Raw genomic sequence first — 20,079 nt, forward strand, 5'->3', positions numbered from 1 at the left:
GTGTAATGGCATCTACTTCAGGATCTAGCACGACCGAATTATCCTCTAAGGCTGAAATTGAGAAGTTTGATGGTACAACAAGCTTTGCAATATGGCAATCAGAATGATGGCAGTATTGACAAAGGAAGGTACCAAGAAGGCGTTGAGAGAGAAGGCAAAGAAGCCTGAGACTATTACAGATGCTGAATGGAAGGATATGGATGAGAAGGCCCTTTCATCAATCCAGCTAGTACTGACTTCTGATGTACTCAGAGAGATATTGGAAGTGAAGACAGCAACAGAAGCATGGAAAAAGTTGGAGAATAAGTACTAGACAAAATCTCTCACAAGCAGGCTACAGTTAAAGCAACGTCTTTATACATTGCGAATGTTAGAAGGTAGTTCCTTAAATTCACATCTAGTTGAATTTTCATCAATAATTACAGACTTAAGTAAAATTGATGTGAAAATTGAGGATGAGGATCAAGCACTTTTACTGTTATGCTCTTTGCCTACTTCCTATAAAAATTTCAGAGACACTATGATTTATGGTAGAGATTATTTGTCCCTGGAAAAGGTTAAGTCAAATTTAGAAACAAAAGAAAAGATTGATAAAAATTTGGCAATTAACGAAGGGAATAATCAGAGTGTTGGGTTGTTTGTGGATAGAGGAAGAGCTAATGAGAGAAATTCAAATTCAGGAAAGTCTAGGTCTAAGTCTAGACATAGGAATTTGACATGTAATTATTGCAAGAAGAAGGGACATATTAAGATCGACTGTTTCAAGTGGAACAATAAGCAGAAAGCAGATGACAATACGTCTAAGTCAAAAGAAGCAAATATTGCAGATGACAATAATGGCGAACTACTATGTGTGAATGACGCTAAACACGATTTTGAGACAAGTTGGGTCATGGATATAGGAGCCTCACAACATCTGACTCCTAACAGAGATTGGTTTGTAACCTATGAGCTGGTCAATGGAAGTGTGTTTCTTGGTAATGATCATGTATGTAAGGTGGTTGATTGTGGCAACCCCGGATTCGGCACACAGCCCCGACGGCCCCACTCACTAGGAACTGTCCCCCCCCTTAAGGGATTTATTCTTCGCCTCCCACACCACTCGAAACCGGGACCAAGGGGCTATAGTCCAACCGGGAGCATGGTGTGTACCATCAGGCTAGCTGGCCTGATGGTACTCGTGGTATTGCTCATTTGCCTATAGCCCCTTGGGGAATGGGATCGAACCACGGGGGAGGCGGAAAGAAATCCCTTAAGGGGGGGGACAGCAGATGAGTGGGGTCGCCGGGGGTGTGGCCGAATCTGGGGCTGCCACATAAAAAAGGCGCCTTTTTATTGTAGCAACCCCTGCACAAGCTTGGGCTTAGGCCAGACCACACAGCCGACCCAGACCAGAAACACAGCTGGCCCGCTACTCACAAAGTACTGTCCCCTCCCCCCCCCCCCCCCTAAGGGATTTCTTTCGCCTCCCTCACCACTCGAACCCAAGACCAAGGGGCTATAGTCATTGGGGAGCATGGTGAGTACCATAGGCCAGCTGGCCTGATGGTACTCACCATGCTCCCAAATGAACTATAGCCCTTGGTCTTGGGTTCGAGTGGTGAGGGAGGCGAAAGAAAATCCTTAAGGGGGGGGGGGGGGGACAAGTACTTTGTGAGTAGAGGGGCAGCTGTGTGTCTGGTTTGGGTCGGCTGGTTGTCTGGCTAAGCCCAAGCTGGTGGCAGGGTTGCTACATTGATATAGGCACAATACAGATAAGATGCATGATGGGGTGGTCAGAACACCTTCTGATGTTAAAATATCCAAACTTGAAGAAGAATTTGATTCTTTAGGGTCCCTAGAGAAGAATGACTGCAAGTTCAAGTGTTAAGATGGAGTGCTTAAAGTTTCAAAGGTGTTTTGTCAGTGATGAAGGCAGAGAGATTTGGCACTTTATATTTTCTACAGGGATCTACAGTTATAGGTTCAGCAATTGTTATCAATTCTTCATCTGATTCAGATAACACCAAACTATGGCATATGAGGCTTGGTCACATGAGTGAAAAAGGGATGGCAGCATTAAGTAAGAGGGGTTTGTTGTGTGGACAACAAATAGGGAAGTTGGAGTTCTGCGAGCATTGTGTATTTAGGAAATAGAAGAGATTGAGCTTTAGCACAACCATACACAATACAAAGGGACTTCTAGATTACATCCATTCAGATCTTTAGAGGCCATCTCAAGTTCCTTCTAAAGTTAGGTACATGCACATTTTCATTGATGATTTCTCTAGAAGAGTTTGGGCATATTACTTGAAGGAGAAGAGTCAAGTGTTTGAAACCTTCGAGCAATGGAAGACTTTAGTTGAAAAGCAAACAAGTAAGCACATCAAGAGGCTTAGAACAGACAACGGGCTTGAGTTCTGTAATGAAAAGTTAATAAGTTCTATAGAAATAAAGACATTGCAAGACATAGAACTATTGTAGAAAATGCACAACAAAATGGAGTTACAGAAGTGATGAACAAAACACTACTTGAGAAAGCTCGATGTATGCTTTCAAATGCAGGCTTTGGGAAGAAGTTTTGGGCTGAAGCAGTAAACACAACAGTTTGGCTAGCTAATCGCTCTTCCAACACATCCATTGAGTGTAAGACCACAAGAGAGGTATGGTCTGGTTAGTCCGCCGATTATTCTATATTGAGAGTTTTTGGTTGTTCTGCATATGCTCATGTAAATGAAGGAAAACTTGAACCACGAACAAAAAAGTATGTGTTCCTTGGGTATTCATCTAGTGTGAATGGATGTAGATTATGGTATCCAAATCAGAATAAGTTCCTACTTATCAGAGATGTGACATTTGACGAGTCTTCCATGCTCAAAGACAAAAGAGAAGCAACAAAGATACATGTTCTGGTCAAGGAGAAAAATCAAGAACAAGTGGAATTTGAAGTTGTTGCTCAGCCTTCACAATCTCCTAGTTCTATTCCAACACAAAGTAATCATTAGGTTGATGAAGAAAGCTTAGAAAAGTTAGAGGACATTCAGGAAGATCAACAAGAGCAGTCTTATAGCCTTGCCAAAGATAGACCCAGAAGAACCATCAAACCACTAGAGAAGTATGGCTATTCAGATTTTGCTTATTGCCTTGCCATAGTCGAAGATGTGGAATATAGTGAACCTGACAGCTGCAAAGAAGCCATATCTTTTGAAAATGCTGCGAGTTGGATCTCAGCTATGCAAGAAGAAATTTAGTCCCTATAGAAGAATCAAACATGGATACTTGTAAAGCCTCATGAGAAGAAGAAGATTGTTGGCTACAAGTGGGTCTATAAAAAGAAGATTGATAATTCAAGTGCCACAGGTGTCAGATACAAGGCCAAGTTAGTGGCTAAAGGCTACAGTCAGATACAAGGCATTGATTTTAATGATGTTTTCTCACAGTTGTTAAGCATATTTATGCTTTATTGTCTTTGGTTGCTACGAATGATTTTGAGCTAGAACAACTAGATGTGAAAACTGCATTTTTGCATGGTGATCTTGAGGAGCAGATTTATATGTAGCAACCAGAAGGTTATGAATTCCCTGGTAAAGAAGACCATGTGTGTTTGCTGAAGAAGTCATTGTATGGCCTTAAACAATCACCTAGACAGTGGTGTAAAAGATTTGATTCTGTCATAGGGAACATTGAGTTTAAGAGATCCAGTTATGATAATTGTGTGTATTTCAAGAGGCTTCCAGATGGTACTAATATGTACCTATTACTATATGTGGATGATGTGTTAGTTGCAACATCTAACATGATTGGAATAAAAAAGGTGAAACAACAACTGAGTTTTGAGTTTAATATGAAAGACTTGGGAGCTGCCAAAAGAATTCTTGGGATGGAGATCATCAAAGACAAAAATAATAGGACGTTGTATCTTTCACAGAAGGCTTTCACAGAAAAGGTATTAAGGAGGTTTGGCATGAAAAGGGCTAAGCCAGTGTCTACACCTCTTGTAGCTCACTTTAAATTGTCAGCAGATTTGTGTCCTACCACAGATAAGGACATAAGTCACATGTCACAGATTCCATATGTAAGTGCAATTGGAAGCATTATGTATTTGATGGTATGTATCAGGCCAGATATTTCACAAGCTGTTAGTGTTGTAAGTAGATATTTGGCTAATCCAGGCAAACAACATTGGAAGGTAGTCAAGTGGATCCTTAGATACTTGGCAGGCACCACAGATGCATGTTTGGAGTATGGTAGGAGTGGTGACATGTTGACAAGTTTTGTGAACTCAGACTATGCTGGAGATCTTGATAAGAGAAGATCGTTGACATGATATGTGTTCACCAGGGGAGGATGTGCTATCAGTTGGAAAGCTACCCTTCAATCTACAGTTGCTCAGTCTACCACAGAGGTAGAATATATGGCCATTACAGAGGCAGTCAAGGAGGCAATTTGGCTTAGAAATTTAGTTAGTGAAATTACTTTCAAGTCTATTTCTATCATACTTCATTGTGATAGTCAAAATGCAATTCAATTAACTAAGGATCAGATGTATCATGAGAGAGCCAAGCATATTGATGTCAGATATCACTTTGTTCAAGATGTGTTTGCTAAGGGAGAGATTTTCATCCAAAAGATTAGTACTGTAGACAATCCAGTTGACATGCTCACCAAGCCTTTGCCCATTACTAAGTTCAAGCATTGCTTGAACTTAGTTGGCATCAAGTGTTGAAAATAACCCTTAAGGGGTTTTGTGGAAGAGGTGAAGAATCAAGTCACTCATTGTTGATGTTTTCGAATTTGTGTCAAGGTGGAGATTGTTGATGTATGATGCAAATTATTCTATATTGTCCTTATCTACTGAGGTGTTTAGTAAGGGCATTTTTTGTATTTTCAAGGACTTAGGGTTTTAGTATATAAACTCCCTCATGTTATTAGTGAGAGATCATTCTATTCCTCTTTAGTCTTTTTTCTTTTTGAAATTTATTGAGAAAGAGAGAGAGTAGATCTGTAATTAAACTTTTATTATAGTGGATTATTCTCCATCCTTTGCCTGTGGTTTTTCCCAATTTGGGTTTCCACGTAAATTCTTTGTGTCACTTGTTTTATATTTCTCACTTGTTTAATTTGATTTTCATAGTTTTTTGGTATATTTCATAACAGATTCAATATCTAAGGATTCGTATTGTCATTTTCAAGTTATTGGGGTCGATAATATTATCAGTTTCATACAAGTATTACGTTAAATCTAAAAGGTTTATTGAGCCGATAACATTATTTTAAAGGTTCACATTTTGTTTTAAATCTTATTTATTTATATAGTACTAAGTCAATGACATTAGTTCTTAGATTCAACATCTAAATATATATATATATTTTTTCCAACATTCCAGAAAGGGAATAAGTTTACAAACCGAGGTCATTCACTGACAGTAGCTGTTGCCCTCTGAAAACTGTGGCTTTAACTTTAGTATTGAAAGTAGAGTTACACCTACATACATTTAATTTACTTTCCTTAGCTTTTGTTGTTTTCTTGGAAGAATTTTGAGTCACCCTCCCTCCATTATTGACCATCAATGCTTTGGATCTCCATAGTGCATGAACTCTGTTGATTAATATGCATGTATTATTCACAATCTTAACATAGACCAGGAAAAGATCAGTGCCGATTCCAACAGGAGACGACAAATTTTAGGTGAATTTTTGTCTAGATTCACTCTTTATTGGCAAAAAAAAAAAAAAAGGAACAAAATTATACCCACAACATCATTTTACTTTATTTAGTTCAATTTTGAAGGAATATTTTTTATTTAATTGTTTCAATGAGTTGAATATTGCAATTAATTTTTCTGAACTCTTTGACAAACTTAATTGCTAGTTCATTAATTTATAGGATTATGAGTCATGGGCTCAGGCTTGCTTTTGCCAGTTGGGGAGTTCCAGAATCAGCTAAAGGTTTCAATACTGAGAAATGATGATGCTGGGGGGACCTTTCTTCATAAATCATAACAATAAATATAAAAGATGGGACATACATAATTTGCCAGTTTCCTATTTTATCATTTATATTTTCTTCCAAATATTATCATGTCGATAGACTAATACACTTGTCACACCAAAGAATTAAGAAAAAAACACAAGTAATAACAAGCTTTTAGGATCAAACACCCTAATATGATAAATTATGATTAAACAGATACACATACACTCTTTCTGAAAAAGAATTTTCGATGTTTTGCTGGTTTTTTGTTCAAACCTGTACACCTACTATTTTATGATATATAAACATAACATTCATTATATTGAATAGAAGATAATAGATTGTTATTTATTTAATAGAATATCTTAGTAATACCAACAAAAGATATAAATGAACTATGTATGTAGACGTATGTTGTTGAAGTCAAGCTAATTAAATTAAGTAAATTATACTATAGTTAGAGATGCGTATGAATTTTGATTTGCCATTAGATGCTCTATCTTTTAAATTCTTTCTTGGATGAGCTTGACAAAAGTTTTAATGACGAGAAGCAAAATGCTAATTAAAGTAAATTTTGTAATGCTGAAATTAATTAATAATGTATCATGCACATTAATAGAACTTCTGTTTTGTCTCTTTAGCTTTGTTACTCTAATTAATTGCCTTAATTAATTTAACCTTTAAACTTATATCGAAATTTATTCAAAAATTAAACTATATGAGAACATAGGGTATTAGGCCTCCAGAGATAGTCTCAAAAGGTTATACTTGTGGGAAAGTTGGAAACTATGACAACTGACCTGCACACGCCCATCTCCTCAGGTTTTTCACAGCCAAGGCCTTTCTCTTATCTCATAAACACATCTTCTAAAAACATCAAAGAGGGACTAATGAAATTAAATGCATAATCTCATTTAAGTTTTGTGATTCGAGGGATTCACATAGTATGGCAATGAAAAGAACATAATATAAACTTTTTGCTAATCTTGCTGTTCACTGGAGCTAACACATCTTTGAGACAACAAAATATATATATAATAAACCGTTTACCTGTTTTCTCTTTCTCTTCTTCTTTCTCTTGGAGTGATGACTCATTTTGATCAATAAATTTTTATTAAATTAAGAATAATACTAACCTTACAAAAAAATATATAAAAAACCATATACAGAATCAAATTTAACCATTGAAAGAAGATAAAAAAAAAAAAAAAAAAAAAAGAGACAACCATAAATTTTAAAGGTTTGAATTTGAGTTTTTGTATAATTTTTTGGAAGGTTAGTGTTGCTCTTAGATTAATAATAACTTATTGCACCAATTATTATGTAAACTTTATGTCAATTATTGGGTCCCCCGTTGGTCCCAATGCCATATATTTTTTAATGAAAAAGCCAAACCTACAAAAATAAATAAATAAATAAAGCATAAATCAAATAATGTAAACAATTTAGAAAACCTGAACCAACCAATCAAGCAATGTGTTGTCGTCATGTACAAATAAATTTAATGCCCCCATTCCCAATATCATCATGCCCTACTTCATTTTCCCAGGTGGTAACTTCTCATCTTTCCACATGTTATTTTTTTTTTTTAATTAATATAAATTTTTCTCTAAGCATGATTAGTTTTATGTGATTAACCTTTTGTAACTTCATTATCATGGTCATTCATCACTAATCTTATTTTAAGTATTATTTTTACCACCCTCCTTCTCAGGAGTACTACTTCCTCCCCTCCCCATAGTTAATTAATTACTTTGATTAATTAGTTCAATCAAAATCAAAGTCTTTCATCATCAACTCATTTTTTTTTTTTTAAATTTAAAGTGTAATACGAATTCTATATTAATTTATATTCCTTTACTTTTATGTACTATTGTTGAACGAGTCAACATTTCTAAGTCAAGCAGATCTTTATTTGATGTTTTTTTTTGTAAGTTATCACTTGAACTAAAAATTAAGTCATTAATTAACAGTTTTACATTTATTTTTAAGTTTAAGAGGCCCCTGAAGTGACTCGTGAAATTATCTTCAACTGTTAGATAAAAAATCAATAGAACAAGGGAAATTTTTGACTAAATTATATAAAGAAATAGTATAGTTTCTTTTTTTTTTTTTTTTTTTTTTTTAATCAGTGAATGTAAAATAAACATTATCCTTGAAAAGAATGAAATAAGATAGACCAATAGCACTGAGTATAAAAATCTAAGAGAAATATCAACCATCATTGGGTGATCTGATGGTAAAAGAGTAAAAGAAGACAGTTCTATAAGCTCTTGAGTTTGAGTTTTCATCGGCCCTAATAAGGGTGACCATTTAGGAGCTTGCCTGATCGTCAATTTTAGGTCTTCAAAAAATTAGTTGAGGTGCACATAAGTTAGCTTAGACAACCCCAATCACACAAAAAATATAAAATAAATAAAAAATGTAAGAGAAAGATGCAAAGATCCGAGGATATGGTACTAGAATCCGTCGGGGAACTATATTTTTACCGTAGATTTCTACAATTTAGACAGACGTCTCCTTCCTCGTCATCACCGGTTGTAGTCGTATGTTTTATGTTTAATTTTACTCTCACACATGCAAATAAATGTATGGTTGTGGGAGCAAGAGAATCCCATTAAATTTTTTAGGTGTAATAATTGATGTTTCCTACCAAAGCAATAAGATTGAGAAATGGGCTAACATAGTTTCATAAAGGACACAATAACTTCCACTACAAACAGATCTATAAATATATATTTGTTGTGCAAAAGAGAGTTCATTATTTTGTGCACTCATCAAGCACATTATTGGGAGTTCTAAAAGAATTCCCACACCAATTATAGCTCTCAATGTTTGTATTTATTGGCATAAATGGTGGCTCAAAACAAAGTGCTCAATCAAGTTTTAGATGGAAATTAATTACATTGGAAAATCTCTCCAATTAACTGTGCATTATGCTTTGAGAGAAATTTGAAAATCGGTGCCCTTCTGTAAAGATGTTCAATCATGTAATCCTTGAATTGTTGATGCCACCAACATGCTTTTCCCTGAAAATCAACGAGTAATTCAATAGCGCACATGAGAACAAATTAGTTACCTGATCTCAAATATGAAGAAATCGTCATATTTTCTTATTTTATATAATAAATTTCTCTTGTACTATCGAGAGTTACCTTAAATAAAAAAATCGTAGGTGTTCAAGTACATGATTTCTTGAAAAATCTCCGTAAAATGAAGTAATATTGTAGTAATAGAACCAAAACCAAAAGGTAAAGTAAAAAGAGAGAGAATCTTGCACTGATTTTCAGTCCCTTTCTAACATATATTGTATAGAAAAGTAAGGCATTGGCAAGTGATTTATTTGTAACATGTTGGTGCTTTTGCTTCCTTTTGTTCCTTGCCCCACTTCATGTAGGGAAAGGATATCAAAAATCAATTGCACCTTTTCTCTTAATGACTCAAACCCACCAACCACACCAAAAATTAAAATGTGCTTTACTCGGGCTATTATCAATCAAATGTCACAGCCCTTGATCCCACTTATTCCCATATTCAAAAACATTGACAAGAATTTACAACAACAGTGTTGCTGTACAATGACATCCAAGCTACCAATAACGTTATGTTTGTACTAAATGTTGAAACCATGACCAAAACACACACAACAATAAAAGCAAAAAAGTAAAAAAGACGCACGGTTTATCCTGGTTCATTTCAATAAAGAAACTACGTCAAACAATAAAATAGAATATAAAAACTTACTCTATTTGAGTTTAGCCCCCGAATGAGTCAGTGTTAGTCAATAATAAGTCAAGACTAAGAGAAATATAAACCATATACAACACTAACAACTATGATTTACCATCAGGCTAATTTATAGTCATAGTAGTTCATACACAACATATATTTCTTTAAACCATCAGTCTGCATCCACGTTTTGATATGATGAACCCACCTCTTAGTCTTCGCCACGATAGGATGCCAAGCTGCGAACACGCCTAACCAACATGTCATAAGAAGGAAATCCGATCAATCTCACAAGAAGGCTAGAAGAAATTGATTGTCAATAAGTTTACATTTACGCATGGTATATTTTGGTAGGGCCAATTAGGCACAATGTGGATAAGAGTTTCCACAAATTTATACTAAAATGTGCTGGCAAAAGGAGAAGATAAGAGAGCTTGATTCTTCCATTTCTTTCACAAGAAAGCAAAAGGGTTACTTCAGAAAGGACAGATCAATAAATTTTTGAAGAATAAAGGAAAATAAAGAAGGAAATAAATCTTCAAAGATCAATAATGGTCTAAACCTCTTTTTCCTTTTCTTCCTATTCTTCCTTTAATTTCTAAATGCAGTATACCAAATTATCAAGCAAGGAGCACTTTGTCTCTTGTTCAAATAAGTTATTTAATGAATTAACCTTTCAGAATTATATAGTCAGATTGGTATTATTCCTTTAATGAATTATTAGGAGACAATTGGAATTATCCAATCAATCACTTCATCTCTGTTCAAATAAGTTTTAGATGAAAGAAGCTTGCGTGAAACCGAAAAACAAATTTGTGTAAACTGGGCTATTATGATGGATTTGAGTCTGAATTCTGAAAGCACGCAGCCCTTGGGCCAGATCAAACCCGCTCTATATTTTGATATATTCTGAGTACACCCGTGGGATGTGAAAATTGGTAGCTGTAATTTGAGAAACAAAATAACAAGCTTGGAAATTCATTGATTCTTGAACATATATGTTCATCAAACTCACTTACAAAGGTAGAATCTGCAGCCCAGATTCGTTTATTAATTTTCAAATATTACCCAAGAAAAGCTGAAGAATCAAGCACTAGTGCAGAAAGAAAAGATAAGTACTAAAGGCAAATAACAACTTAAATGCTAAGGGCTTAAAGCAAGAAGTCACTAAACCACCCTAAGCTCATACATAATTAGGAGGCAATGCAGATTCTGCAATTATGCAATTCAGTCTCCTTTGAGGTTTATATAATTATTTTCAATCATCCACCTGAGGCTCCAAGGATTTTGTGTATCAGGATTTGATTCTGCACGTTTGTAAGACCAATAGGCCCACCCAAAAGTGGCGCGTCCGTAGACATCGACTTGAGCTTTGGCAAAGTTCTGGTAATCCTGCATTGATGCTCCATTTGCATTCCAAGCACAAGTCCATTCCCCTGCAAAATCATAAGGCTATCAGCTTAACAGTGTCGGCTAATTGTCACAAATGGCCAAAAATTAACCGGTGTATTCTGCATACACTAATGATTCTAACTTACCAACAAAAGTTAGAGGGCCATTGTCTGAATTGAGTGTGCCGAGATCAGAAGACCTTTGATTGTAGATAAAATCAATGTTCTGTTGTGCATTCATGTTAGTGAACAAATCTGTGTAGAGGTTGTAGTAATGAACATCGATTACAACTCGATCAAATGCACTTGCAAATGATAGTAGCTCTGTTGCATCGGCTGATAAGCGATTCGAAAAGATAACATAAGCAGTTGAAGTGTATTTCCTGACAGCATCATAACCTGCACTATAAAACTTCTTCAGGGTGTCTAAGTTGACACCAGGTGCAAGAGGCTCATTCATCAGCTCAATTGCTGCAAGACTTGGATTCTTTGCATATCTGCTCAATAACAAGTTCTAAGTTAAAATTCAATGGAACTTTTATGAAGAATTAATATTGTGTTCAGTAAACCTTGATGCAAGGAAGTCTATGACATCCACAGTTTCTTGTACATTGGATTCTCCCCATTCCTGGTAGCCATCTCTTGTTGAACTGTGTTCGTAGCCATTTTGTGAGCTTTGGACTGCATGTAAATCTACAATTACCTTCATTCCATATTTCCTGCATTTATTTGCAGAGAAATTATCACTTCTGTCTTCTGCAACGTAAAGAGAATTGCTTTGGATCATAACTAGCCTGGAAAATGACTTAGATTGCTACTTACTCTGCCCATGTAAAAGCATTGTCTAAGGCTTGCAAGGAGCCTCCAACATAAGGCTTTGGCGGCGTATCGGACTTTATCCACCATCCCACAGGAATCCTGACAGCATTCAGGCCATTATTTGACATAAAACTGAAATCCTCCTCGGTGATGTAAGTGTTCCAATGATTCTGAAACAAAACACACAAATGGTCATCATTTTTTGTTATCTCAACTTAATTGCTTGCTTATTCATAATTTTGATGTTGATATTGTTATTTTGAACTCCTACTTGCATGACTTGAGGGGCTTTATCTGGACCATAACCATTTGTGAGCTGGAATTCTCCTTTTAAATATTTGTCATTAAGAATCTTCATTTGGAAGACAGATGGATTATCATCCTCCCAGCCTGAGCCATCATAATCTGCAGTTACCACTGTCTCTGTCTGTGCCTGTTCACAACATCGAACCACAGTAGTAATTTACGAACATAAATGTGTGCACAGCAATAGCTTAAAACAGAACAAAAATGTGTTTTAAAGTTAAATTCAGTTGTGAAAAAGATGAATTACCTGGAGAAAATGTCCATTGCTGGCTTTAAACTGAACCCGGTTCGGATTATCGCTGTTCCTTAAAATCTCAAAAGTTTCTGAATCTCCTTCTGGATTCGTAGAAACTGCTACTATTGTGTTTCCTTGGCCTTGATTCTCCAGTCCAACAAATTGCTTGTTGAACACTCTTAGTTTGAAAGATGACTCAGTGATCCTCCACAACTGCATAATGTCAAGCATAGAATTGCTGTAAAAAAAACACTGGAGTTGGAAGATGATTATTGATGTTTGATTGCAAAGACAGACCCTGAAAGTTTCCCAGCCAGACGCCGAACTTCGGTTGGCTACAACAATGGTTCCACCCCCATTTTCTGGGCTGAGATACTTGTTCAGCTTTGTAGACAGAAGTTGAACTTGAGTTCCATCCTGAAACAAAACATAGACTAATTCTCACAAGTCCAAAGAAGGAACTAAAACTTATAAATATGAAAGCATTAAGGGTTGGATAATGTGGCTCTGCATTATACCAAAAGATCTTTATTGACGGGAATTTCATCAAAGAGAGAAGGTTGCAACCAGCCTTCTACTATAAGCCAATTTCCCAGATTCACAGCTTTAAGTGGCAAATTAATTTGAGCAAGTGAAAGAAAAGGAGCACAAGAAAGAAGGTAGAAAGGCAAGAGCAGAGTTATGTAACAGTTGCATTTAGCCATTTCAGTTTTCTTGCTTAGGAAGACAGAGTTATGGGAGATATATATAGAGGACTTGGGAGTCATGTAGGACATTGTTTTACCAATCCGGGTTTGAAAGTAAAGAAGCCATCGAACTAAATATTCGAGAGGGGAAATAACATTTGGTTATTTAAGTGCCCACAGTGGCGGATTTACTTATAACGAGTGGGGACCATGGCCCCCACTCAAACTTTAAAAACTTTAGATTGTATTAATATTTATATTTAGTTGCATTTTGCCTCCTATAAGACTTCGATATTTTGCCCCACAATTTTTTTTGTTTATTTATTGCCTCCATCGATGAAATTTCTGAATTCGCATTTGCCCATGAGGAGGTAAAACGCAGACCTTGTGAAAGCAAATCACAAGTCTAATGGTTCAACTATGAGTTAACCTCAGGGTTTAACGAATCAACTGAACGTGTAGGACTAAAAGTCGGGAACTCTTATCATATTAAGGAACTGTTTTGACCATTGTCTACTCTAGCCCCCAAACTTTACTGTTCTAACACAAAGCATAGATAAGACGAAATTCACAATGTGAATGTTCTTTTTAGGGAAGTAATTGGCGTGGCTGCTGCAATGAATGGTCAACTTGTAGAATGTGTTAATTAATTTCAATTCTGTCAAAATAATTGGTGGTCTTGACTTCGAATGCTCCCCTGCAGGTAAGTCAACAGCTACTCAATTTGCATTTCATTCACCCAAACTTTAAGTCTATCTCCCCCCACCCAAAAAAAAAACCCAGATTACTTGCTTCAACTTCATTCCTGAGAGTTGGAACATCCGGCAGCAATTTAGCTAACGAACTTCGGATATGTACCGGAGATTCCTACAATTCCGGCATTCTTTAATCGAAACTGGGGCGAGTTCTTAGAAATTACTTGTATCTAAAGTAACAGTCTTGATAATTGGCTTTAACAAACTTGTCATAGAATCAATATATCTTTGTCCATGTTGTGAAGCAGGCATCAGCTTAATTAGTCCTGATTTGTATTGTTATTCAAATTTGTCAGCATAATTGACGGTCTTTAAGTTGTTCTACAAGGAATACAATTGTACAGCAAATTCATGGAAATTTCCAGTTTCCACTAGTGTTTTTAGTCAATTAAGAGAGAGAATTTGTTGAAATTGTCGATGAAGTTTATAGGCAACACCGACTTTTCGGGTCTTTGAATATTAATTCCTTTATTAAGCTTGAGTTTAAGAATCGAATTTTGCGATACATTTTTCTGTTATAATGAGTGATAATATCACAGCAAATTTATTTATTTTTATAAGCAGAAAGGTAGTCTATTAATAAAAAATTCGTGAACATAACTGTAAATAGTGAACAGAGTAAAAATTGTACAACTTTTCTTTCTTTTACTGGTTTAAAATTCAGAGGCTAACTTAATCAATAATCATAACAGAAACTATAACTAACAATTAAATATGCATGTAACTAAAAAGATGTCAAGTGCACATCAAGACCAAAAATTCAGCCTTCTTGATGTGTGGCTAGGAAGGATCTAGCTATAGCATTATAAACGGTTCTCAATCATCCATTTGAGACTCCAGTAATTTGTCACACTTATCGCCCAATATGCCCATCCAAAACTGGCTCGCCCATACACTTCTAGTTCTGCCTTGCAAATTTCTGGTAATCCTCTTTTGATGCATTCTTTCCATCCCATTCATTTGTCCATTCACCTGCAAATCCCACGCCAATACATAACAATCCTCTTCTAAGTCGAGTTATAAAATTCTAAAACAGAGTCATTCAACTGTAAATATTGTCGGTTTTGAGTCTAGCTCGCACAACGATTCAGGAGTGTTGGATCTCAGCTTTAACTTACCAATAAAGACTAGAGGGCCCTGGTCGGAGACAGATTTGATACTGAACCTCGATATAAATGAATCAATGTTTTGCTGCACAGTCATGTTGTCGAATCCCATCCAGAAGGGGTACATATGGATGTCAATGACTACAAGACTGAAGCTGTTTGAAAATGAGATCAGCTCCTTTAAGTCACCTCCCAAGCGATTAGAAAAGATCACATACATCTTTGGTGTATTTCCTGACAGCATCATAACCTCTCTTGGTAAAATTTCTTAAGGTCATCCAAATTGTACCAGGTGAACGGGCTCATTCATCAACTCAATAGCCAAAAGACTTGGTGTTACTATCTGCAATTGCACAGTGACAATATGCATTAGATTTCAGAAACAAAGAAAAAAGAAAATGAAACGACGAAGCGAAGCGAGAACAAGCACATTAGTTTCATGAGACCTTTAGCAAGAAAATCTGGATATCCACAGTCTCCTGTATGTCGGAGCTACCCCATTCCTGAAAGCCATCTCTTGATGCGCTGTGAGCAACCATTTTGGGAAACTCGCAGCCCATCAAATCCACAATCCCCTTTAACTTGTATTTCCTCAGTTGCATAAATGGGAGAAATAGTTAATACTTCGGTTAGTAATTAAGAAAAAAATTCATGCGCGGATATCTGTGTATTTGTCTGTATGTACATAGGAGATTTAATAGAGGGAGGTTACTAGAGAGATTGACGTGTGTACTTACTCCTCCATTTGAAAGCATTGTCCAACGCCTCCAATGCCTCCAACAAAAGGCTTTGGAGGATTTGGATCGTACAAATCCACCACCCAATTGGGATTCTAACAGCATTGATGCCATTTTGTGACATGAATTGAAATCCTCCTCGGTGTGTAAGTGTTCCAATGATCCTAAATTAAACGTAGATGAATATGAATCCTAAATTTCTAATCAAAGTTTTTTCGTTTTTCAATACTATTCTGTGTTTTAAATTATTTAACTCTTACCTTCATGATTTGAGGAGCTTTATCTGGGCCTAACCATTTGTAGTTGGTATTCACCTTGTAAGCCACTGCCAATTATCATGGTGAAGACAGATGGATCATCATCATCCCACTTGAGCCATTGCCATCTGCATAAGGTCTGCATCTGATTTCACCTATTGATATTGTAGAACTAATAATCAGGACAATTTTATACCAAAAAAAAAAAAAAAAGAGGGACTATAACATGCCAAGCACATTGTGATTTTGATGTTTAAAAAATGCGCAAATTCCATAACATGCATATTCATTATCTTATAGGGCATCCGTGCGTCGTTTAACAATTTTCTACTCCATCATGTGCATATGTTAGTTGTTGTAACATATCATAATATTCATTATAGATACACATTATAGAAATTCACATGTCTAATCTCATTTTTCTTGTAGTACTGTTAGAAATTGCCCATTCGATGCTTGGAGGTGAACTCGATTTATCATCTTCTTTCCTTATTATCTGAAATATCTCTGAAGACTTGGTGATGTTGAAACTGCTACTAGTTTGCTTCCCTGGCCTTCATTTTCCAATCCAACAAACTGCTTATTGGACACTCTCAAGTTGAAAAATGTCTCATTGATTCTCCCACACTGCACAATAACACAAGGAAGCAGGTATTAATAGGAGAAAATTATAAACTTTAGCTCTAGCCTGGTGATGGAACCAAACCCTGAAAGTTTCTGAACTAGATGCTGAGCTGCCGTTGATAATCAAGTTTTTCCCACCTCCATTTTCTGCAGATAGATATTTTTTTGCTGTGTGGACATAAATTGCACTTGTGTTCCATCCTCAAAAACATCAAATAAGAAGTAATATTCACAAAGTCAGAAATATCTTCAATACAATTATTGATGTGGAAATAATTTTCCAAGTTGAGATATATCACTATCAAAATTAAATATATATTTGTCTTATTATTGAATGCATTGTGTGGCAAAAGCACCTAAAGTCGGCAGCCAAAAAGTAAAGATGGATTATCTCCGAATCTTCCCTGAGGAAATATTAAAAAACACAGAAAAGCTAACCCTTTCCTCACTTCAATGATCTAAATTACTGGAAACTGGTTTTTGCTAACATGCAGATGTAATGTAACAGGCTCAATATGAACACAGTACAATAATGGAGGATTGTACTAACCAAAGATCCTTGTTGGGAATTCCATCAAAGAGAGAAGGTTTCATCCATCCCTCATGAAGCCATTCCCAATACTTGCAGCTTTTACGGGCAAATCATTCTGGGACACACAAGAGAAAAAGAGAGAACCCAAGAGAGGTAATACAATAAGAAACTGTACTGTAGAAGCCATTCTCTTCTTCACAAAATCAGAATGAGTACTAGTAGCCTAGTAGTAATTCTCTATATATATATAATATATAGGAGCCTTAAATAATTACACTTGAAAAGAATGTCATTTCAACCCATTACTTGCCGTGTTTTTGGGGAAAAACACAGGGAGCCGGTTCTTGTCCTCATCTAAACTTTAAAAGACTTCGTGCCACACGATTATTATTAAATTATCTGGTAAAATTTATTTATTTAAATTTGTTAGTAGTCTGTACCGCTGTTCTATATATAAATATATATATAGAAAAATATTAGGTGTTGATTGAGCGGATATAGGTACAGAAATATAGTTCCATTCAGTGGGAGCTAGCACTAGTCCAGGGTGGGCAAATGCCACCCTGAATTTAAAAAAAAAAAAAAAACATCATAAATAAATATTGATAATGTAATATTATCACTTTTGAAATGTCATCTTCAAAGCATAAAACATGTCGAAAACGATTGTAATTATATTGTATGAAAATAACACTATGTTGAAAATTACTATTTAATCACTTGTTTGATCAAATTCGTCTATTCTCACTTAAATTCCTGGCGCCGCTGTTGATTCACGCGTTCTCTCCTTTTATAAGTAAATTTCCTTTAGAGGAAGAAAAACTTGATATTGTCACTCTCATCCTTTTTGCACCTTGATAATAACAATTTCATTAGTTAAGTTTAACTTAAGCAACATTAATGATAGTACGGATGGACGTGGATTGGGCTGAGGATTGGGGTCCCCACATCTAACTCCTTGGGGATTCGCCCATCCTCGCCCCGTTGGTAATGAGATGTTGTCCATCCTCGACCCCGACCTAGAGGTTGGGGAATATTGAGTATTAATCCCCATGGGGATTTCCCCCCACAAGAATCTCAACGGGAAATTTTTCCCAAATAACTTATATGAATTATTTTTAACTTTTTTTTTTTAATATTGATTTTATATAATTCTTTAGTAATGAATCTAGACAATAAAATAAAACCTCATTGAAATATATGAATAAAATTTTGATATGAAAATAAATGTATATTTAGTTCATTTCTAAGTATACATTTTATTTTTGGGATTGGTTGTTTTTCTTTTAATGTTGTTTTTTTGAATATATTAACTAGTTTTTGAAAGATACAATGTGATTAGATTATTAAGTAATTAAATTGTATTGAATTAATTGACTAAATATTAAAATATTATATAGAATATCAAAATTAAATATCAAGATTGATATTTGATAACTCATCAATCACAATCAATTATTTGATTTAATTATTTTTTTAATGAAAAAGGTTTAAAGAATCAAAAACTATTAATGTAATTTATGACTAATTAATAAAAATAAAAATCAAGATTGATACACCATACATCATTGCATCAAGTCTTAGTGAACCATTGAATAAAAATAAAACAATGTTAATAAAGTTTATGACTAATTAATTGATTAGAAAGACATGATAATAGAATTTGTGTACAATAAAACAATGTTAATGAATAATTAATTGATTAGAAAGATAACATAATTTGTGCAATTTGATATTAATTTTTCTAATATTAATTTTTCCTAAAATGTTCCCAAAGTTTAGATAATTTACTTAAAAGAGAAACTCAATTACCTTAATTTATGTAATAGTGCAATAAATTTACAAATTGCAAATAATTAATTATTTACTAAATTGTAATTAATTAATTAATTACAATGTGATTAGATTATCAAGAAATTATTTAGTATTGAATTAATTGACTAAATTTTAAAATATTATATAGAATATCAAAATTAAATTTCGGGGCGAGTTGGGATGGGTTGAGGTTTTCAAGGGGCGATCAAGAACGACACGGGTCAAAGTTTTATGGGGCTTTTGGGGGCGGGGCAGGTTAAGTCCTTGTCGGGGCAAACTGACCCCCATACCCAGCATGTCCCCAGATGCGAGGATTTTTTCTGTCCATTCCAACTCATCACCTGTGAAATTCGGGGAATTCCTGCCCCAATCGAGTCGGGCCAGGGTGGATCCCATTCAAGGCGGGCGAAATGCCCATCTCTAAATGATAGGGACCAAAATATTATTAAAAATTTCTATAAGACGAAAGGGTATTAGGCTAAATCTTAGGAACGACATTGTTTTTTTCTCTCTCACTTTGAAATTCTCTTACTCATCATGGGCTTACTTCATCACTGGGCCTTGGCCCATTTTATTTAGCCCAATTACTTGAACAAAATCCAACTGTAGATATTAAACTTCCTTTATTATATTTTCAGCTTCAAAGTTAATTTAATTTTTAATTTATCAATGTTGCACAGATTTATTTATTGAAACAATCTGAGAAGACACTGTAAATGAGACCAGCTCTCTGTGTCCTTTAATTTCGCTCTTTTTTCTTTCTGTAATTTATGAATTGATTTGACCTTTATTTGGAGATATATATTAAGGTAATTTTAAAGTTGCAGGCCTAAATATTTGGGATTATAATTCCATTGGGCCAAGGCGGACAATGGGTTGAGTTTTATATAATTGTTTTCAATCGTCCACTCGAGGCTCCAGTGATTATACACACATTTATAAGCCCAACACCTCCATCCAAATCTGGCACGGCCATAAACATCTATTAGAGCCCTGCAAAATCTCTCTTAAATCAGCCATCGATGCTCCTTGTACGCCCCCATTCACAAGTCCATTCGCCTGCAAAACTCGACTACTTTCAACTTCGATAACATGTTAAGTAAATAAAGGCTTAAACTATCGTTGTGCTTACCG

General features: G+C 35.2%; 1 protein-coding gene and 1 pseudogene across 1 annotated transcript; both read right to left on the bottom strand.

Annotated features, from left to right (window-relative positions):
• Nucleotides 1–10,656: 10,656 nt before the first annotated feature.
• Nucleotides 10,657–13,258, bottom strand: LOC116107767 (glucan 1,3-beta-glucosidase A-like). Its single transcript, XM_031394063.1, has 8 exons — nucleotides 12,952–13,258; nucleotides 12,731–12,850; nucleotides 12,446–12,646; nucleotides 12,164–12,325; nucleotides 11,896–12,062; nucleotides 11,643–11,792; nucleotides 11,221–11,570; nucleotides 10,657–11,118 (listed from the first exon to the last, which is right to left on the bottom strand). The coding sequence occupies exons 1-8, from the start codon at nucleotides 13,207–13,209 to the stop codon at nucleotides 10,910–10,912; spliced, it is 1,617 nt and encodes a 538-aa protein (XP_031249923.1). The 5' UTR covers nucleotides 13,210–13,258; the 3' UTR covers nucleotides 10,657–10,909.
• Nucleotides 13,259–14,772: 1,514 nt separating this feature from the next.
• On the bottom strand, nucleotides 14,773–16,119 carry LOC116107787 (annotated as a pseudogene).
• Nucleotides 16,120–20,079: the final 3,960 nt, after the last annotated feature.

The sequence above is a fragment of the Pistacia vera genome, unplaced genomic scaffold (genome assembly GCF_008641045.1).
Source record: "Pistacia vera cultivar Batoury unplaced genomic scaffold, PisVer_v2 Contig548, whole genome shotgun sequence".
NCBI lineage: Eukaryota > Viridiplantae > Streptophyta > Magnoliopsida > Sapindales > Anacardiaceae > Pistacia > Pistacia vera.